At 49.8% G+C, this 22,650-nt stretch overlaps 1 protein-coding gene across 2 annotated transcripts in view; it reads left to right on the top strand.

The window, feature by feature from the left end:
* The first annotated feature begins 9,704 nt into the window (after window positions 1–9,704).
* Window positions 9,705–22,650, top strand: part of LOC127581180 (unconventional myosin-Ic-like) — a 75,070-nt gene continuing 62,124 nt past the window's right edge. The window contains exon 1 of one of the 2 annotated variants that reach the window (XM_052035271.1): window positions 9,705–9,842. Coding sequence is in view for 1 of the 2 variants with exons in the window: in XM_052035270.1 (XP_051891230.1) it covers window positions 19,170–19,181 (12 nt within the window). In the remaining variant the exon portion in view is untranslated. Of the gene's footprint in view, window positions 9,843–19,067; window positions 19,182–22,650 lie in introns of those variants that run through there. The other variant, XM_052035270.1, reaches the window with a different exon arrangement.

Genomic DNA, 22,650 nt, shown 5'->3' with positions numbered 1-22,650 from the left:
AAATTAAACATTCCCGCCAGGATATTGGACCCTGGAGTTTAGGTGCAACCCATCTTTAGCGAATAGGTCATGCCTCCCCCAAAAAAAGGTCCCAATGATCCAGAAATCTGAAGCCCTGCCCCCTGCACCAGTCACTCAGCCACGTATTCATCTGCCAGAGCTGTCTATTCTCTCTATCATTGGCACGTGGCACAGGTAGTAGTCCTGAAATTACCACCCTTGAGGTCCTACTTCTCAACTTTCACCCTAACTCCTTGTATTCCTCCTTCAGGACCTCTTCTCTTTACCTATGTCATTGGTACCTACATGTACCAAGACTTCTGGCTGCTCACCCTCTCCCCTCAGAATATTCTGGACCCAGTCTGTGACATCCCGTACCCTGGCACCAGGGAGGCAACACACCATCCGAGATTCATTGTCGGTTTCGCAGAATCTGTTATCCATACCCCTTACTATAGAATCCCCAATAACCACTGCATTTCTTTTTCCCCGCTGGACCACAGTACCAGGCATGGTTCCAAGGTCCCAGTTGCTGAGGTCTTCCTCTGTCGGGTCATCCTCTTCAATGGAATCTAAAATGAGATACCGATTTGAGGGGCACTACCACAGAGGTACTCTCTACAAACTCTATAACTCCTGTCTATTTCCTGCTCGCTCTCCCTAATCAGCCAAAGGTCATCAAGCTGCTGCTCCAGACTCTCAACCCGTTCCTTGAGGAGCCGCATCTCGATGCACTTTGTGCAGATGTAGTTATCGGGGAGTCTGGTAGTCTCCCAGGGTCCCCACATCTGGCACTCCAAACATAAGACCAACCCCAGATGCATACTGCGAAATACCACTGAGATAAATAAATAAACTAATAACTTACCCCCTCTCTATAAATCTTGCCTCTTACCTGGTCTTGCCGAAGCCCATTGAGCCAAAGCCCAAACCACTCTGCTCCCTCTCACTCAGCTGCCCACTCTGACGCTGCCCGCTGGATATGGCAGTTCTCCTTTTAAATCGCTAGCGCGTTTCCGAGTGACGTCACGCGCCTGCGCAGTCACTCGCTGCTATCCCAAACACTGTAAAGAAAAAAAACTCACTCCTCGTTAATTTCCGGGACTCTGCTCTCTCACCGCTGGAAAGTACTGAAGGATTCCTGCAATGGTGGAAGTTCAGAACCAAGGGAGCGCTGCATGATCACAGAGGGGCAGTACTGAGGAAAAACCAAGTTCTTGGAAGGGCAATGCTGAAGGAGTGCTGCAGTACAGAGGGGCAGAGCTGAGGGAGTGCCACAATGTGGTTAGGGCAGTACTGCATTGTAGTGTAGTGGTTAGCATAACGCTATTACAGTGCCAGCGACCCAGGTTCAATTCTGGCTGCTGTCTTTAAGGAGTTTGTAAGTGGGTTTCTTCCGGGTGCTCCGGTTTCCTCCCACATTCCAAAGACGTAGTGGTTAGGAAGTTGTGGGCATACTATGTTGGCGCCAGAAGCGTGGCAACACTTGTGAGCTGCCCCCAGAACACTCTATGCAGAAGATGTATTTCACTGCCTGTTTTGATGTACATGTGACTAATAAAGAAATCTTATGTGGGTAGGGCAGGACCGGGTGGTAGGGCAGGACTGAGGGAGTGCCACAATGTGGGTAGGGCAGGACTGAGGAAGTGCCACAATGTCAGCGGACTCTGTAAACTGAGATCTTGTCTGTCCTTTCATGGAGGTAAATGATCTCATGGGTTTTTCCATTATGATTTGTGTCATTGCAGGGTGTTACCAGAGAAGTGAAAATATAGTTTCTGAGAAGCTTCCTCATAAACATCGAGGAAGAAATCAGATTCTCCCAGAGGAAGTAACAGTCCGTCCAAAAACTATGCCAGCTGACAACAGCTTTGGGGAAATTGTTTGTGGTGGAGCACATGAAGCCAGAGTTTGAACTAGATACTTAAGCAACCAGATAATACCCCTGTTTTCTCTTGATAACAAGTGGAAGAGTGGCGAGCTGTGGTAGAGGCGAATTTATCAGGCAGAGAGCAGACGCCGTGCAGTCCAGTATATAAACACAGCGATTTCAGGGTTTGGTTACATCATGAGCTAGACCAGACACATTCCACAGCACTGAAAAATAGTTCAAGCAATTTATCAATGAGAGCTTTCAATATTGACCCAGAGAGGGTGTGAATATGGAACAATAGGAACACACAAATTAGGAACGGGACCTGGCCACCCAGCCTCTCCATCCTGATCGGCTCTTCAATAAGATCATGGCCAATCAGATTGTAGCTTCCTCTCCACATTCCTGCCTGCCCTTGGTAACCGTTCACCTTTTTGTTTACCAAGAATATATCTGCCTTCAAAATACTCAAAGACTCTGCTTCCATCGCCTTTTGAGGAAGAAACATCCAAAGATTAGATTAGATTAGTTTATTCTCATATACACCAGGGTGCAATGAAATTCCTTGTTTGCATGAAGCTCAGAGTAAACAGTGTACATGATAATAATAAATACAAGAACAGTGCAAAGACTGTAGTGAAATCTGAAGTAGTGCAAAATATACTAAAGTGTCAATAGTGGAATAACCGAGAGAGAGAGAGAGTTCGAGAACATGGCGGCACCACCGTGAAGGGGAGGTGAAAGGTGAGTGGGTCAAGAGTATGATAGCAGTGGGGAAGAAGCTGCTCTTAAGTCTCATGAGCTTCAGAGAAGGAAATATTTTGCCTCATTTCTGCATCAAATGGGTGACAGTGACAGATACCTCGTGCACTGGTAGAGCAATTAGATGCATTTAAGGGGAAGATGGATAAACATAGGAGGGAGAGGGAAGGAGGTGGAGATGGAGGCGTGGTGGGAAGAGGCTGGTGTGGAGCAGAAACCTGTCACACAAAAGAGGGGCCAAATGGCCAGTTGCAGTGCTGTGAGTCTCTGTAGTTTACGTGCATCTGTTGGTGTCAGCACATCCAGACTCTCAATAACATTGAATCCCATGTGACAAAGCATTTTTAAAGCATCTGATGAATGGTTGATGACATGAGATGTTAGCTCAGTTTCTCTTTCCACAGATTCTGCCTGACCAGCTGAGCTTTTTTCCTGCATCTTATTTTCTCATTTCAAATTTCCAACATCTGCAGTTCGTTGATTTTATTTCAGGGACATTTCTCAGACCCACAGGTGTGGCTGTTGGCCGCACAGAACAGGCGGGATCCAGCAATAACAACTTGCATCTTTTGCCACAGTCAACATAGTGAAGTTCAGTTGTATTTGACCCGTAAGGAAGAGCAGGGTGTATGTATTATGATTATATTCCTGAGGTCCTGGGTTGAATTACTGTTTTTTAGCCTTGTTCAGCTACCTCACCAATTTGAAGGTAGTACACAGCACATTTATCTAGTTTCCAGCTGCTGTCTCACTGTTTGAGTCTGAAAGTAGAGCCACTGTCTATCCATGCCTGAGGGGTCATAAGCGGAAGGGAGGGGCACAGCCAAAAATGGTAGGTCCTGAAATAGGATCAAAGTAACTTGCATGTGTCACCAAGAGCTGGCTGTCAGCTCCCTGGAGGTTGTGAGGAAGTGCTGACAGATGTAGACCAGCAAGCTTTCTCCTTGCGTTGTGAAGCTCGGGAGAGCCCCGAGTCTGGTCTAAAACTAATTTGCTAACATTCTTTGTCTCCTGCATTCAGCTGCTGGTGTGACCTGGCATAACCCATTTATCCATAGTCCAGTCTAAACATACCAAAGCCAGGCAATTACTCCCCAGAATGTGCACATAGTATTTACTTCTGCAAAATAGAGGGAATCAAGTCAAAGAAATCACACAATGGGCAGAGCTGCAACTGCTCAGAATGGACTTCCAGAACCTGTAACAGAAGAAGGGAATGCCAAAGTGCTCAGCAGATCATGCAGCATCCATGGAGAGATGGACAGAGCTGATGTTTACATTACCTGCCCTGCTGAGTTCTTCAACCATCTTCTGCTTTTGTGTTGGATTTCCAGCATCTGCAGTTCTTTGTTCCAGGATATTTTGACTTCTAAATATGTGCAGAGCTTGAAAGAGGTGAAACACTTTCTAGTTTCTACCCTCTTCCTTTCCAGTCCTGTTGAAGGGTCTCAACCCAAAACGTCGACTGTTTATTTCCCTCCATAGATGCTGCCTGACCTGCTGAGTTCCTCCAGCATTTTGTGTGTGTTGCTCCAGATTCCAGCATCTGCAGAATCTCTTGTGTCTCTTGAAAGTGGTGAAAGTGCCTCTCCCTCTCTCCCTGGGACAAGTAAGTAGGACTACTTAATCATTTTTTGGGACAAACAGTAATGTACTGTTGGAAGTATCCTGACTAGTTACATCATGGTATGGTATGGCAATTTGAATGCTCAGGAATGCAAGAAGCTGCAGAGAGTAGTGGACTCAGTCCAATACACCACGGGCACATCCCTCCCCACCATCAGTAGTATCTACAGGAGGCGCTGCCTCAAGAAGGCAAAGTGTGAAGTGATACACTTTGGAAGATCAAATACGAAGGCAGAATACAAGGTTAATGGCAGGACTCTTAGAAGTCTGGGGGAACAGAGGGATCTTGGGGTCCACATCCCTCAAGGTTACCACACAGGTTGATAGGGTTGTTAAGAAGGTGTATGGTGTGTTGGCCCTCATTAGTCGGGGTATTGAGTTCAAGAACCGTGAGGTGATATTGCAGCTCTATAAAACTCTGGTTAGACCACACTTGGAGTATTGTGTTCAGTTCTGGTCGCCTCATTATAGGAAGGATGTGTAAGCTTTAGAGAGGGTTCAGAGGAGATTTACGAAGATGCTGTCTGGATTGGAGACCATGTCTTATGAGAATAGGTTGAGTGAGCTAGGGCTTTTCTCTTTGGAGAGAAGGAGGATGAGATATGACTTAATAGAGATATACAAGATGATGAGAGGCATAGATAGAGTGGACAGTCAGAGACTTTTTCCCGGGGTGAAAATGGCTTACATGAGGAGGCATAATTTTAAGGTGATTGGAGGAAGGTATAAGGGGGATGTCAGAGGTAAATTTTTTACACAGAGAGTGGTGGGTGTGTGGAACGCACTGCCGGCAGAGGTTGTGGGGGCAGATACATTAGGAACATTTAAGAGACTCTTAGACACATGAATGATAGAAAAATGGAGGGCTATGTGAGGGAAAAGTTAGATGGATCTTCAGGATAAAATATTGGCACAACATTGTGGGCCAAAGGGCCTGTACTGTGCTGTAATGTTCCATGTTCTATCCATCATCAAAGACCCGCACCATCCGGGCCATGCCATCTTCTTGCAGCTCCCGTTGGTACAGAAGCCTGAAGTCCCACACCACCAGGTTCAAGAACAGCGACTTCCCTTCAACCATTTTGTTCTTGAACCAGCCGGCACAACCCTAATCACTACAGTTTGTCAACACTGGGATCACTTTGCACTAGAATGGACTTTGTTTTTTTATGTTCTAATTGTGTTCCTTCTTGTAAAAATTGTGTATAATTTATGTTTATGTTTTTCTTGTGAGTGCTGCTTATCTGATGCTGTGTGCCTGTGATGCTGCTGCAGGTAAGTTTTTCATTGCACCTGTGCACACATGGACTTGTGCAGATGACAATAAACCCAACTCGACTTGACTAGACTCCACAACCTGTCAAGCCCTGTGAGAATTTTGTAAGTTTCAATGAATTCTGCTTTCATTGTAAACTCTTGTTGTGACTGGGTATAAATCCTAGATCCCCTCCCCAACAGCACAGTGGGAGCACCTTCACCAGACCTGCTGTGGTTCATGACGGTTCAGCTACTTCCTCAATGTTAGTCCTGATGCAGGAATGTTGACAATTCATTTCCCCCCACAGGTGCTGCTCGACCCGCTGAGTTCCTGAGTTCATTTCCAATAAATGCTAGCCTTGTCAGCAACACCTTTAAACAAGAACACATCAAGAAAATCCATTGTGGGCTTAGATACAGTTTAGGGTTATCTCTTCCAGATGTAGAGGAGGGTTGTTCCTTGACAGATAGGGTCCCTCACTGTGGCAGGTATCCATTGTTCTCTAGCTTATGGGATGATGTGATCAAGGTGTTAGAAATTGAAAGGATGGGATATCCCAGCCAACATTAGATGGTTTCCCAAGACTGAAGGAGTTAGAACAGAGGTGCAAGGTTACAAGAGAGTTAGGATGGAGGTGAGAACGGAAAATGTAAGCAACAGTCAGCAGGTCAGGTACCATCTGTGGAAAGAGAACACTTCAGGTCAGACCTTTTTATTGGACAGGTTTGGGATCTATTCCAACCAATTATTAACTCCATTTCTCTCTCCACAGATGCTGCCTGACCTCTAAGCATTTCCAGTATTTTCTGATTTTATTTCAGATTTCCATCATCTGCAGTTTTGTTTTAATTTTTAGTTCAGATGGAAAGTTGTGCTGTGCAGGGCAGGGTGAGAGGAGCAGACACCATCAGGAGTTAGGCTTACTGGGTGGACATGGGAATATTGGGGTTTCAGAACTGGGTGCTCACGTGGACTGGGGACTGGCAGATGTTCAGGTGAAACAACAACAACAAAAGCTGGTGCAGTGGACCAGGTTTCCCCCTCGGCCCAAGGCTCCAGATAACGAGGAACCAATTCTGCTCTGGAGTGAGGGAGCAGATGAAAGCACCTCCCATAGCCCTGGGCAGCCAGCCTGGCAGGGGCCACACATGCTGGCACAGTCACGGGGAGAGCAGTCAGACCCCGAGCCCAGTTTCAGAACAGTGGCTGGGATAGATGGAACTGACTAACCTCTGGCTGGGAATGGGACCAGGGACAAAGGGAGATAACCAGGGACACAGCAGGACCTGGGAGGTATCCTGGTGAGGAGTAAGTGTCTGAGGAGGAGGGAGAGAGGGGAAGGGGAAAAGTGGAGGAGGTTGGGGATTGCAAGGGAAGGGAGAAGGAAGTGAAGGTGGAGGGCAGTGAAATCTAAACTTTTAGGCCTGAGTTTGTTGGAATTTTGTTGGGTATTGAGGGTTACAGAGGAAAGGCAGGGAAACGATTGAGGTCCAAATCATGTGGTGGTGTGAATTGTAGAGCAGGCGTGATGGGCAGAATGGCCCACCAGTGTTTCTCAGCATTGCCCAGATATTCCTTGCCTCCTTCACTGAGCCTTGCTCATGGGTCAGACACCATCTCAGGCAGTTCCTTGGAGTGGAGGGCAATTTGCTTCCACACTGGTTCTGTGACTTCTGAGGGAACCAGACTCTTCACAAATGGGGCAGGAGGTGCCTCAATGGGTGAGTGGATGATTTGTGAAGGTGTGCAAAGGGCAGAGCTTCTGTGTGCTCACAATGCATGGACTCGAGGTTCTCAAACCTTCCCCAGTGCTCCTTCTCCATTTGAGCAACCATGGGCCATATAGTTAGTAATATCTTCAGGTAATCCAAGGTCTGATAAGCCATGGAGATACATGCAGGTGAATCTTCCAGTCTAGTCAGTGACAGAGTCATACAGCACAGAAACAGGCGCTTCGGCCTAAACAGTCCATGTCGACCAAGATTCCCATCTAAGGGTCCCATTTGCCTGCTTTGGCCCACAACCTTCTAACCCTTTCCCATCCACATACCTGTCTAAGTGCCCTTTACATTTTGTTTAACACTGTTGATCACCCCTCATTCTCCTATGCTACAATAAAAAATGTCTCAACCTGCTCAACCTCTCTCCATAAGTCAGTCCCTCGAGTCCCAGCAACATCCTCGTAAATCTCCCCTGCACTTATCTCTTGTATCTTTCCTACTAGCAGGGTGACCAAAACTGAACACAATATTCCAATATATTGTGTTCAGTTAATATCCCTCTGCCCTCTCCGACTAAATGTGAACATGCTAGTCACTGCATTTATTATCGAAACAGGATGTCACTTATCTAACACAAGCTTGGTCACAGAAGAACACGTGGCTCACAGGTAGAGTTCAATGTCAAACCAGCTTTGTTTCCTCCTGCCCAGTGCCAGAGAACCATCCAATCTTGCTTGCATGCGGTAAGGCAGATGTGAATTCTGCCTTCAATAGAAGCACTAATGTTTACTCTCCCACTCTAAGGTTGGAATAAGCTTTGTCTGCCCTTTGTAGGTATTTTCTATATAAATATAAAGAGGTTTGAGGAAAAAAGCCTGTTCCTAGCATATATTTGGAAAATATTGTCTCAGGGAGCAGAGTTGGCATTGGAAGGGCAATGCTTCCGAAAATAAACTTTCATTTTATTCACTCATTGAACATTAGTATTGCTGGCAAGGCCCTTATATACTGTACTTATCCCTATGTGGTCTGAAAGCAGCCTTGGTTTACAAGTGCCATGTCAGGAGGTGTCACTCAGTGTGCAGTTTTTAGGACTGAAGTGACATCTCCATATCACAGACTGCTTTGGAGCACTTCCTGGTGTGCAGTCTCTGAGGAGGGGAGCAAAGGAGAGCCCAAGTTCACACTGCTCCAGCAGCACAGGTTGTGTTCCCTGTTCTCGGTTCCATCCCACTCACCGAGACCCCGGTTCCTTTTCAATTTAGTTCGTTCATTTATTATATTACATTACATCTATAAACATATGAATTAAAAGAAATAACATCCAATAGTCTGGAAAAGCCACTAATCCGGTACCAGCGAAGTCTTAACTGTTGGGCCGGGCACCACTAGACACATGCATTATTTCACACTATTACAGACATCCCGTCCGTTTGCAACACCCATTGCCCTCCCCGCCTTCTCTGGCACCTTGACTAACTCGTTCTCCCTCTTTCTCGGTTCTGATGAAAGCTTTTCTTCCCTGGAACGTTAACTGTTTCTCTTCCCACAGACGCTGGTGACCTGCTGAGTGTTCCCAGCATTTTCTGGTTTTACTTCAGTTAGTTTTTTTTAAGAGTGACCCCTATATTCCTGCTGGAATGGACAATAATCCTGGCTAAGGGGTCGATGTTAATCATTCATGAACCGCAGAATTTCCGTGGCGGTTCTCCGTTCCTCCGCGGCATCGGCTAGTTTTGAGCTCCACGTTGCACTCAGTACTGGCTGCCTTTCCCACACCATTCCTCTCCTCTCTAATCCACGTGTTGGACCCCCCCGAAATTCAATCCACAGCTGGGTGGGCAGATCCGGGGACTGCTGCCTGCACTCCGTCCATCCTTGGCCGGACAGAGTCAAAAATCACACGACCGGGACCCCGCTTCAGGCGCTGCATTCAGTGGCCCCCTGGTTCATTCGGTCGCTGTGGATAAACCGGGCGGCGCTGGGAACACCAGCACACGAGGGGCGGGTGAGCGCAGAGAAGTTGCCAGTAAGTGCCGGCAGTAATAGCTGGCCTCAAAGCTCCCGGTCCCTCCAGAACCGCTGGATCCCCACCCTCCTCCCGACACCCGGCCCAGGTTAGCACATCTCCAACCCCAGCCAGTGTTCCACGCCTCGGCCTCTTTAAATAGGATCCTTTTTTCGGTGGCGGGGGGGAACGAGGGGATTCATGCGGCCTCCGCTCTGCTGAGGCGGCAGGAACCGGGTGGCCATGCGGTGATCATTCGGGCTGAGGGGCCCTGGGACCCGGCGCCGTGAGCAGCGGCTCTGGGCCCCACTTCCTTCGCCCGACCACCTACTCGGATTGCTACAATCCGGCCCGGGAATTCCCTCGGGTTCCCCCTGACGTCAGCGCACGATGACCTCATTGGCGCGCTAGCTGTGATTGGCAGAGAGCTCTTCCTGTTGCAAGGTCATTGTGTGTGGAAGGTGTGTCCCGGGCTCAGATACTGTCCTGGATGGTCAAAGGATCCGCAGTCCTGCCCATCTCTCCCCACCCCTCAGGCTGGCATTTTACAGACCTGCCTGCTCAGGAATCCTCTAACGCAGCCAAGTGTGCCTGGTAAGTGTGCATTGTGTAGTGATTTCTCAAGCTGCCCCGGGCTTTCCCACACTGTGTGTGACCCGACCCATTCTGCACATGGGAGACGCTCCTTTCGGAGGCTACTGCACGAAATGTTACTACTGGCCTCTGGTTAGAGAGGGACAGGCGCCCAAAGACTCTGCCAGTGCTCGGGAGAGAGGGATGTGCTGTGCCAGGTGGGGACTCTCCAACCTGTGCATGCAGCTTTGTATATGTGGCTGGCGAGAGGAGAGGGGACGTCAGTCTGCTATCTCTCTCTTCAAGCCTTTGCTATTGATTTTTCACCCTGTGAGCTGCAGCTGGACTCCCAGTTACCACTCTGCGGCCAGCAGTGTGGACTCTAGAAGGGGCTGGGATACATCATCCGGTCAGTGTGGAGACAGTTAAACATGAGTTCTGTTGGAAGTGCCTCTGAGTAATTACACCCTTGGACAGGAAGGGAGGTGGGGGAAGAGACAGTGAATAATTCTGTAGCTGAGGAGAAACTTTTCTGTGTTTAACAAAATGTCGCTGGAGGAATCTCCTTAAGTCTCTAACACGAAAACAGGAAATTCAGCAGCTGTGCAGTAGTTCATTCTTTGAGCAGTGATCTGACCGATACAATGGGTAATTCCCCTCCCCATCAGGAGCGTCAAAGCAAGCTGGAGCCCATCTCTTCCAGAGAGTAGACTGGGTCTGGGCTGGAGGGAGGGCTCTGCCTATTGTGGGTGCCTGGGTTAGTGTGGCATTGGAGATCCAGGTGTGGGCTGTAGGGTGAGGAGGTTGTCAAGGCTTCTGCTCCGGGTGGCCTTCAATGAATGGGGGTTTGCTGAGATGAGGGAGGGGGAGGGTCAGCTCGAGTTGTGAAATGAATGAGTTTAGACCAGGTGTAAGGCACAGCCGGCCTCTGATTAGACCCTCTCACTGTCATGTTGTGTCCAAGCTTGGGGTGGAACTGTAACCCAGTGAGGGGCCCAGAGAGAAAGACCACACATCCATGTCATGGTCAATGAGCACTTTGTGTAGACACCATGATAATTCCTACATCAGATTCTATACTCAATCTATTTTGTACTCTTAATGTGGTTCTTGATGTTTGGTTGTGACAAATTCACCCAAACATTTACTGCATTGCAAGAATAATTGAAAATATGTCTTGAACTTCTGAAAGTGGCGTCTATGTAGCAACTAAGGAAAGGCAGGGTCCGTGATTGGGCTCTGTGCTGGTGGTCAGCTGCTGAGTTCTCACCGAATACGTGCTGATTCTGAGACATCACCATGTGACTCGGATCCAATAACTTCAAAAGTACTTAAACTTTAATACTGACCTTTAACTCTTGTAAATATATTTCTGAACCACACAATGATGCTTATTAGTGACAGAAGAAGAATGGTGTTAAATAGTGGAAATAAGCAGCAGGGCAGGCCGTATGTAACGGGAAGTTGGATCAGGTTGCAGTCTTTGTCAAGACGCAGCTGATATTTTGTCCTTTTCTGTCTGGGGTACAAACTTCCACTGGTGAATTCTGAATATGTTTATGTTAGGACCAATTCACACTGGCCTGATCTCCAGAGCAGGGTGATCAGGTGGAGGGGGCCAGGGATTTCAATCATCAACTTGAGGAATGTAATGGATTTTCAGCTCCTTCCACCTGTGCTAACTGTTGGATTGCGTTTTTTTCTGTAATTCCACTACTCTGTTCGTTCTACGTATTCCTCCTTTTCAGATATTTTGAACCAATGTAGAATGGAGTGGGGGTCAGTAACAAGATCACTGCTTTCCTTAAGGTACACGGCACTGCTTTCCTTAAGGTACACGGCACAATTTCCAAATCTGCAGATGACATTAAACTTGGAGGCATAGTGAAGTACGAGGAGCAGACTACTAAACTTCACAAATATGAAACCAGAGGTACCAGATGACATTTGGTGCTTAGAATGAAGAGAGAATACATACACTAGAGTGTACGGTTCTAAAGGGGGTACAAGAACAGAGCTGGGGAAAATGGAAAGGAATCAAAGGTTAGTGCATGAAAGTGGCGCTAAGGTAAAAGATCAGCTCTGATCTTGTTGAATGGCCTCTGGGCCAAACGGTTTATTCTGGTTCTAATTCTTATGTTTCCGTAGTTCATTGAAGGTGGCAGGGCAGTTAGGAAAGTGGTTTAAAAACAAATGTCTGGGTTTCTGGGCTTTATAGAGGTACAGAGTACAAGAGTGAGGGAGTCGTGATGAACCTTTACTAACACTGGTATGGCCACAGCTGGAGCATTGTGTCCAGTTCTGAGCATCAGACGTGAAGGAAAATGTAAACACTTCAGAGGGAGTGCAGAATGTTTGCAGGTTAGTTACCTGCACAGACTGGAGAAGCTGTTCTCCTTGAAGCAGGGGTTGTGAGAGATCTGTTGGAGATATTTAGAACCATGAAGGTGTAGATACCATTCCCATTGGTGAAGGGATCAAGAACCAGAGGGCTCAGAATGAAGGTGGTTGACAGAAGAAGCAGAAAGAATGAGGAAAATCTTTATTAGCACAGTGAGTGTTTGGGGTGTGGTGCAGGGCCAGTGAAGTAGTAGAGGCCAATTCAGTGATAATGTTCGAAAGCCAGCTGGGTAAGTATTGAAAGGAAAGTTTACAGGGCTGTGGGGAGAAGGGAGGGTTGCTCACTGGATTTTTCTTGCATTGAGTGGGTAGGGACTAGATGGGCTGAATAGCCTCCTTCCATGCTGTAACCGTTCTGTGATGTGTGCGGTCTTCTGTCTGTGCCGAAGGATCCTGTTCCTAATGACCCACAGTGTGAAACATTTCTCCAAAGTCCCGGCACGCACCAGTGAGGACCCTCTGTCTGTGCACCCAGCACCCTGCAATCACCAACAGCACACGACTCCTTCATTATTGATTCTTCATACTTTCAACAGCACAGAGTTCATTTGGCCCATTGGCTCCATGCTAGCTCCCAGGGAGCAATCCCATCATTCCCCATCTCCTTGCTTCTCTGCACCTCTGCAACTTATTCTCTTCTCACACGTGATCAGCAACTCCCCCTTTTGCCATTAGGGCAGTTAACCTACCAGCACAGTTCTGGGTTGTGGGAGGAAACCAGAGCACTCGGGGTAAAGCCAGCCGTTCACAGGGAGAACGTGCAAACGACATTCGGACGAGTTTGTGGGTAGGAAAGGTTTAAAGGGATATGGCACGTGCAGACAAATGGGACTAGCTCAGGAAGCCATCTTGGTCAGCATGGACAAGTTGGGCCGAAGAGCCTGTTTGCCTCCTGTATAACTCTGTGACTCGATCTATAACTCCTGTCAGACAGCATCCGAGGTCAAGATTGAACTCTGATACCTGGAGCTGCTGATGTCAGCTCAGGGCAAGTTCAATTGCCTTCAAGTCTAGACATTGTGATTCAATACACAATCCGAGCTACCATTCGCTCTACTGCAGTGCCGGGGAGTGCCATCAGTACAGCGGGAGTGTTGCCCCTGTCAGAGGGGCTGTGTTGAAGGTCTGTTGGAGGGGCTGTCCTGTGGATGAGATGCTAATCCGAGGTGCCGAGGTGAAGATAACACTTCCTTGGCACTAACTGGGGGAAAAGGCTGGGTTGTTCTTCCTGTCGCTCTGTAATCAGTGTTTCTGCCAAAAGGTTATTTGGTCATCGGTTATCTTGCTGCAGTTACTGTGTGTCGATTGGTGGCCGTGTTTTTTGCATTGCTATAGTAAACACACTTCAAAGCAAAATAGTGGAAATCTGATATCAAAACCAGATTGTGGTGAACCCGTGGAATTCTGCACACAGAGAATTACATGTATCCAGGAAGGCGGTAAATATTTTTCTTAATGCTAAAGGGATCGGGGGATATAGGGAGAGGGTGGGAGCGGGTACTGAAATGGATGAGCAGCCATGGTGGAGCAGGCTGAATGGCCTGTTCCTGCTCTTCCTGTCCACGTTTCTAAAGCAGAGATTACTAGGAATCCTCAGCAGGTCAGTCAGCAACTGAGAGAGAGAGAAGCTGGTTAATACCTTGGGTCAGTGATTGTTCATCAGTAGGGTTAGTCTCTGGCTTGAAATGTTAACACAATATCTCTCTCCATAGATGCTGCCCGACCTGCTGAGTGTTTCCAGCATTTTAGGTTTTGTGTAGGATGTAATTGACTGTCCTGGGAGGTGTAATGGCACTCTTTGTATGTGGCAATCTGTGATATCCAAACTTCAGCAATGTGGAGGGAACGTCATCCGTGGAGGGAAATGAACAGTCGACATTTTGGGTCGAGACCCTAATCAGGTGAAGGGTCTCGACTCGAAACGTTGACTGTTTATTTCCCTCCACAGATGCTGCCTGATTCAGTGAGTTCCTCCAACAGTTTGTGTGTTGCTGCAGATTTCCAGCATCTGCAGAATCTCTTGTGTCTACACAAAGTGGCACTTAGTTTGGTAATGACCTATTGAGATGAGTGGCCTCTGTCCCTGTTGTGACGGGAGGGGTATTGGGAGGGGGTGGTGGGTAACTGTGTCCACGTGCCTTTCTTTTACATTTCAAAAATAAACTTTATTCATAAAAAATATTTACAAGAAATACAAAGTGGTGCATGGATTTGTAGTGAGGTCAGGCCTGCACATTCTATGTACAAAGGACCAATGACCCTCATGTAGCCTCTTTGAACAACACGCACATCACGTGTTTGTGGGGTTGCTATTGCAGGACCCAGCCCCTTGGTGTTCAGTGGCAGGACCTTGGACTGCAGTCCTTCCCCGCAAACCTTTGCTTTGACAGCACTGAGCATCAGCGCGCTCTCCCACAGACCAGGATGTGCCAGTCAGCAACATCACTCGTGGACACCTTGTTGTACTGGAAGACCACCTAGTTTCAGGCAGACAAAAGTGCGTCTTTCACTGAGTTGGTGATCTTCCAGCACTCGATGTGTGTCCCATAGACCAGAGAGTCCTCTGTGATGCAGCTGCTCGCCATGAACCTTGACAAGGACCCTTACACTCTTCCCCAGACCTCCTTTTGCAAAAGCATTATCCACAAAGAGGTGGACAGTTGTGTCATTCTCATCACAGCTGTACTGAGGGCAGCGTGTGTTGGAGTGAGTCTCCGACTGTACAGGAAGGATCCGACAGAAATGGCTCCTCTCTCTGCCAGCCAAGCTAGGTCTTGGTGCTTGTTGGTGAGTCCTGGCAATGGGGCGTTCTGCCAGATGGTCTGGACAGTCTGCTCAGGGAACCATCCCATAGGACCCATTGTGTCCATCTCCCTCCGGGTCTGCACAATGTTCGTGCTGACCACTGCCTGGTGGAAGTGGTGAAAGGCATTTTCCTGAAGGTGCCTCAGCTTCTAGGGCCCAGCGTGCTCTGAGGGCGATGCACTCTAGTTGAAGATGCCAATAGTGCCCTGTCAGGGCCACAGTAAGGCAGAGGATGGTTCAGGGAAGGGTGGAACTTTTGAATGATTCTGCAGCTAAATTGCTAGAACACTGAGCTGGATTTTTAAATCTGGGCTGAGTCCAGAGGGAGACTTTGGACCTGGCTTTCTCTTGGTTTCTGTCTCAGTGTTTCGAGGACTTCATACACAAGAGCTGCTTGACAGGTTAAAGGGTAATTTTTGTGGGATGATGAGGGCAGTGAGTGGGCCAGGGAGTGAACTCCTGCACGCAGCTCAGTAAATGTGAAGGAATTTGTACTTGCATTTCCTTTGCACCTTTCTCATCCCTCCACCAAATATGGGAAATGTAACTGCACAGCAAGATCACACAGTTGGCAGTGTGACAATGACCGGATCTGTGTGTTTGAAGCAATGAATACCCTCCCCAGGACACTGGCCAGACATTTCTCGCTCTGCTTTACAGCAACATCTGTGGGAGGTCCCATCAACACTAATGTCTAATGGTTAATCCAGAAGAAGGCACCTTTTTGGGGGGGGTGTCGAGAGGGGCAGGATCTGGGGGGGATCAAGAGGAGCAGGAGCTGGGGGGGCTGAGAGGGGAGGGGGTGGGAGCTTGGGGGGGTCGGGAGGGGAGGGGGCGGGGGACAGGTAGGGAAGGGGACTGGGAGGTGAGCTAGGCTGGGAGGTGAGGGGAAAGTGTGGCACTGGTGAGAGGGGAGTGGGGGTGTGTGGGAGGGGGTGGGAGCTGGGGGTGGTGAGAGGGGAGAGGATGGGGGACAGGTAGGGAAGCGGGTTGGGAGAGTGTGGCACCACTGGTGAGAGGGGAGGGGGTAGGAGCTGGGGGGTGGGTGAGAGGGGAGGGAACATGGGACAGGTAGGTGAGGGAGTGCATGGCACCACTGGTGCGAGGGTGGGGCATCCACTTGTCTATCATGGGCTGCCGAGGTGGCGGGATCCAACCCTGCTCCTGCTTTCGTGCTCTGCTCGGACATGTGTGGGGCTTTATGCTGTAGATATCTGAACCGCCCGCTGTTGTTTCACAGCGACACACCCCAGGCAGACAAAAAACCTATTCACTGGGCCCGTTGGGGATAATCTGGGATTTGGATGTGAGAAGGAAGCCTCCATGGGCTGAGGTTCCCAGGCTTTCTGACGGCACCAGTGGGCAGGAGTATCTCCCAGAGACCAGATGTAACCGGCTGCCTGTGCTGGGCTGGAACCTTTCCCCAGCAAGCTCTGGCCACCTGCCTGACTTTTCTTGTACATGTGGGAACACTGGCTGCAATCCACATTTAATTAAAAGAAATGTGTGTTTGGGTAAAGGTGGATGATGTGTAAATAAATAAAACCATGTGTCAATCATTGCAGAAAGGTTCCGCGGGGCACTGAGTTCTGAGCTGAACCCAGGGACAGGAGGCTGTGTCCCAGTGCACTGTCCCGTTTGGATGGGGCATGTCAGGGGCAGCACTGGGCTATGTACAAGCTGCCAACCAGGTGCAGCTGCAGCCCAGGACCACAGCCGTGTGATCCCATGGGAGGGGCACTTGCCCCAAACTTTGCCGTTCTCTCTCCACAGATGCTGTGTTCTTCCAGCATTTCTCATTTTGGTGCAGTCGACAGATCTGACCTGCCCCATGGTGGATCAGAGCAAGGTTCTGCAATCCCGTATGTCTAATGGTGAATTAGAGGGTGTGAGCTATGTTGGACAAACTTGAGCTGTTTTCTCTGGAGTGTTGGAGGCTGAGGGGAGACCTGATAGAAGTTTATAAAATTATGAGAGGCAGAGATAGGGTGGATAGAGCCTTTTTCCCAGTGTAGAATGTCAAATACTAGAGGGCATGGCTTTAATGTAATGGAGGGAACGTTTAAGGGAGATGTGCAGAGCAAATATTTTACACCGAGAGTGGTGGGTGCCTGGAACGGCTGCCAGGGGAGGCGCTGAGGCAGATATGATGATGGTGTTTTAGGGGCATTTAGACAGGCATGTGAACAGGCAGGGAATGGAGGGAGGTGGACCATGTGTAGGCAGATAGGACCATCATGGTCAGCATGGACATGCTGGGCTGAAGGGCCTATGTCTGTACTGTTCTATGTTCTAATAGGGATGGGCAGGAAGCTGGTTCCAGGACATCCCTGCCCCAACGATGAGCAGGCCCAGCACGAGTGCCACTGATGAGGCTCAGCCAGCACCATGTGTGCATGACCCATCACGGCTTCACATGTGGACGCACACCCAGTCCACAGCTCGTTCGATTCACTGCACGCAGTCAGGAAACAGCTGGGGGCTCTGAGTAAGCAGAGGCAGTGGCGCCAGACCGCCCTGGCTGGGTGAATGCAGAGTCCAGTGCTCACTTCTCCAAAGCTCAGCCTGTCTGCAGTGGGCACCCAGCATGGGAAGGGATTAACTGAATAAACAGTGGAGATGCCTTCAGCTCCCGAGCATTAATCATCCCTCATCACCGGGCATCCTGGGAGCTAATATTTACTTCGTTGTTCATGCTGGAGGGAACTGAATGAGGCAGCTTTGCGACTCTGTGAGCTGGTCTGCCCACAGCCTTCCCGCTGCGCAGGGCAGGGATGCAGTGACTGCAGCGTAGGCCCACTGGGTCTCCACACACACAACTGGCAGGGGGTCCACTTGAGTTCGGAGACAGAAGACCAAGGGTTCAGGTCCCAGCCCAAAGCCCTTGGAGAATCAGCCTGGATCCTAATTCTGTTGCAGTTAGCTGAGCTGCATGGTGGCTGGGGACGGAGAGGGAGTGGGTGGGACAGTGCTGTGGGTGGGAGAGGTGTTGTGGAAGAAGGGTTAGTGTGGAGACGGGTGTGCTGTGTCACAGGAGGAGTGGTATGGAGGGAGCATCGCACTGCTGCAGGGGCAGTGTGGAGGGAGTGTTGTGCCACAGGAAGGGTGGGGGTGGGGGTGCACTGTGTTTTGTAGGAGGTGCAGAAGAGTCCCCTGGTCAGTAGTCTGAAGAGGAGGGACAAACTTCCTGCTCCTGAAACTACATTGGTTAAAGAATGATCATGTGATCAGGGCCATGTGGGATCCTGCCGTGTATCTGCCACATTTCTGACATTGCAGCCGTGACACTATTTCAAGCACGTTACATTGGCTATGAAGAACTTTAGGACCTCTCGAGGAGGTGACAGGTGCTATAGCAAGACATGTTCCCTGTTGTTGGCTCACTGCTGTTGGGCAATGAGAGGTGGGAATCTCATTAATCTGATTAACCTTCAGTGACTGTTACAGTTGCGACCTGTGGATGAGGTTGAGCTCAGCTGCGATTCTACCGTGGTCAGTCAGCCCTCGGGCGCACACTGCAGTGACTCGTTGGTCAGGGCCAGAGGAAAGAGAGAGTTGGGCTTGGTATACAGCAGGTTAAATGCATGCTCTGCAGAGACTGAGCTCCAGAATGAATGCTCCGGTGTCTGCTCCGGCAGGCTGAAAGGGAACACTGTTTGGCCTTGGAATCTGGGGAAAGGTCCAGCCTGCCCATTGGCTGGGGGAGGAATGGCGAGTGAGCTGTGGGAGTGCGAGGAACAGTGGCTCCTTCAGCTGCTTCATCCAGCCCTCTGCTCACCACCACAGTTCCTGTAATACCCGCACCCCGGCAGACGGGTTACCTCTGTGGGAGCTTGCTGTGCAGGAATTGGCTGCTGTTTCCCTGTGTTACTGAATGACTGTGCTGCGAGAGCAATTGGTGCAGAAGGGACTGCTCTGTGGGAAGCTCCATCCAGTGGCCACCCTCTGCAACTGTGGCACTGCCTGCCAGTGGCGCAGGGCTCGTTTTCAACAGGACCCACGGCTCCTGTTTACTCTGGCTGTTTGCACAGCGGCTCTGCCTGATGGGATGTGTGCCTGGATTGGACTGTGGACGGAGGAGCTGCTGACGTGTGAGCAGGGGTTGTGAATAGAAGGTCAGGGCTGGATCTGCAGGCAGTGGCCATGGAGGTACAGGTGAGTGTGCGGAATGAGTGTGTTAGCGGTCAGTCAGGGAGTGGAGACGCAGCTGCCGGCACACTGAGCAATGAGCTCCAAATCCTGCCCAACAGGACGAGCCAACCATCTCAAACTGCAGCCAACTACAAGGGTGCGTCTGACATAAAACTTCAAACAATTCAGCTCCCGTCAGAAGTGCTGCTTGAGTGCAGCAGAGGGCGCTGTCTCATTGTTGGGAGAGAATACAGGGAGTTATGTTCTGTGTCTGACCCCGGGAGTGTGTGACGGGATGGTGTGGAGGGATCCTCACCCTGTGTCTGACCCCGGGAGTGTGTGACGGGATGGTGTGGAGGGATCCTCACCCTGTGTCTGACCCCGGGAGTGTGTGACGGGATGGTGTGGATGGATCCTCACCCTGTGTCTGACCCCGGGAGTGTGTGACGGGACGGTGTGGAGGGATCCTCACCCTGTGTCTGACCCCGGGAGTGTGTGACGGGATGGTGTGGAGGGAGCTTCACCCTGTGTCTGACCCCGGGAGTGTGTGATGGGATGGTGTGGAGGGATCCTCACCCTGTGTCTGACCCCGGGAGTGTGTGATGGGACGGTGTGGAGGGAGCTTCACCCTGTGTCTGACCCCGGGAGTGTGTGATGGGACGGTGCGGAGGGAGCCTCACCCTGTGTCTGACCCCGGGAGTGTGTGATGGGTCAGTGTAGAGGGAGTTTCACCCTGTGTCTGACTCCGGGAGTGTGTGATGGGTCAGTGTAGAGGGAGCTTCACTCTGTGTCTGACCCATGTTGATTTGCCACGATTGGAACGCAGGGGTAATGCTTAAATATGGGACAGAGAACTTTGTGTTCCTCAGGAAATGGATGTTATAATGGTATTTTTTTGGCACGTTTCCCCCGAAATTCGGAAATAAATAGTTTCCTGTCGTGAAATCACTGAAAGATTCCATTTCCCTCAGCCAGCAACTGCTCATAGGAGTGAGGAGTGGCCTGTTGATTCATGTGCTGACCTTTGTGCCTGCAATGAGAGGGGCTCCGGAATGCCAGGAGCCCATGTTCCCTGTGTCAATGTTCATCTCCTGACTTGCAGAGATGGGGCACTCCTGGTCACTCACACTGTTGTTGGTGGGAGCTTGCTCTGGGCACACTGGTTGCCGTGTTTCTCACACAGTCCAGTGGCGGTGAGCTGGGAAATGTGCTGCAGATATACAGGTCTTTCTTTGTGATGTATTCTGTCTTTGTGATGTTACGGTAGTGCAGATGGTCACAGTGAGGTTAACTGATTGATGCCGTACCTAAGTATTGAGTCTACACCCAGATACCCTTCCCTCCTGGGCCAGTGTCGCTGGGCCACACACTAGAGGTCTCATTAGGGGTGCTGGTTCTGGAGGCTAGTGCACGGGGAGTTCTGCAGTCTGCCCAGAGCTGAGGGTTTACCAATATCAGCTGCTGCTTCAAAGGCTGATAGATTCTGGGCATTCACTGCAAATCTGTAAATTGCTCCAACACAGGAGAAACCTGTTCGGCCCATCAGCCCTGGGTTAGCTCCTTGAAAGAATCCTGTAGATTTTCCCATTCAGTTTCCTCTTAAAGTTCCTGTCAGACCTCTCCCACTACCCTTTCAGGCATCGTGTCCCTGATCACGCCCTCCTTTTCCCCGGAAGTTCTGCCAAACACCTTCACTCCCAGTGTCCTGCTCACCCACCTCCTGTTCCTCCCTAGTTACTCTGCATCCATTCAGTCATGCCTGCTGTGAAGAGAGCCTCTCTGATCTCCCTGCAGAGCTCCCTCACCCCCAGAACCGCTTCCAAGGCTGGTAAAGGCGGTAAAAAAAACCCTCTGCTGCTCTGGTATTGGGTATGGAGCAAAGGCTGGGCTGCCACTCACTGGAAAGGTGCAGGGGCTGAGGAACCTTCTCTCACTGTGTTGCCACAGTGGGATACGTGTCCATGTGTGCCTCCTGTTGCTGGCGTGACTAAATCCTGCTCCAGTATTCTGGTATCCCACAGCTGATCTCGGAGTGTGGGGGTCTCGAATGTGGGCTTTGAGTGAAGGGAAGGTATATTACTTCATGGTAAGTTAGTAACTTTACAGTTAAGTCCTTCTAGGCTTGTAGTTTTCAGCTGGAGTTCAGTCTCAGGTGAGGATGTAAACGAGGTGCCAGAGAGGGACCTCCCTTGGAATTGTAACCGAGACCAGTTAGTGTCAGCTGACTGGACCGGAACTGTCTGAGTGGGGAAAGGCCGAGGAACCACAGGGTGGGTTTTCACAGTGAGTCTCGGAGTGTGGCCTTGGGTGATTGAGGGGACTTTGGATAGGAGGGTCTGTGGGAACTTCTCCAAGCTGCACTTTGGACAGTGACATTGGTGCCGGTCTGGTGGGTGATTGTTGAGCCGATTCAGGGGCCTGTTTCAAAAGAGTGCATGATACAGACAAGGTCATAGTTTTGTTCCTGATGGTCTGTGCTGAAGTGTGATATCGCTGCTAAACAGGTAGGTGACTGGTGGGTGTTCCTTCCCTGTCTCTTCTAACAGGCCAAGAGAATTAAATCACAGGACATTAGTATAGCCAAGGAAATTAAATCCAGTCGATTAATTCAATAGGGCAGGGATGGTGGGGCAGGCAATGTGCTGTAGGGAACTGATCGACTCTGTGTTGGCTGCTCAAGGAACTTCAGCTCAGAGTGGATGAGCTGTAGTCTGAGCTCCAAACACTGCAACACATCAGGGAGGGGGAGAGTTACCCCTTGGATTGATCGGTGAATGGTCAGGAACAGGACAGTGTGACTGCAGGTGAGGCAGGTAGATGGATCCAGTGAATTGCCCTTTCCCTTGTCCACAGGTACAGTTTCTAGCTCCCTGTGGGGATTGCAAGGAGGATGTGCAAACTGTCCATGGCATCATGGCACAGTGGGGCAGAAAATGGAAACGTTGCAGTCGTGGGGGATAGCATGGTCAGAGTCCTGAAGGCTGTGTTGTCCACCTGGTGCCACGGTTAAGGACACCTCTTCAGGAGTTGGAGTGGGAGGGGGCGGATCCAGTGGTGGTGGTCCGTGTCGGCACCAACCACGTTGCTGGGATGGGGAAGGAGATTCTGCCGACAGATTGTGAGGAACTCGGGGCAAAAGCAGAACCACAAGTGCGATCATCTCTGGATTATTACCTGAATCACATGCAAATCGGCAAAGCGTTAGATTAGATCTTGAAGGTTGGTGTGGGAGAAATGGTTTCCTCTTAGTGGGCCACTGGCACCAGTACTGGGACAGAGGAGTCGTTCCACTGGGACTGGCTTCACCTGAACCGTGTTGGGGCCAATGTCCTGGTGTGCTGCATAAATGGGGTTATAGGCAGGGCTTTAAACTAATGGAGAGGCAATCAAGTGGCAGCAAGTTCATTAAATCCAAAGGAAATGAGAGAGAAGAGGCATGGCCATAGTGAGGGGAAAATGAAGATCAGAGTGTGGCAGGTGGGCGGAAAATGTA

This window comes from Pristis pectinata, chromosome 21 (genome assembly GCF_009764475.1).
Source record: "Pristis pectinata isolate sPriPec2 chromosome 21, sPriPec2.1.pri, whole genome shotgun sequence".
In the NCBI taxonomy this organism is placed as follows: Eukaryota; Metazoa; Chordata; class Chondrichthyes; order Rhinopristiformes; family Pristidae; genus Pristis; species Pristis pectinata.
The sequence above is the reverse complement of the archived record's forward strand: the minus strand, read 5'-3'. Positions and strand labels throughout refer to the sequence as shown.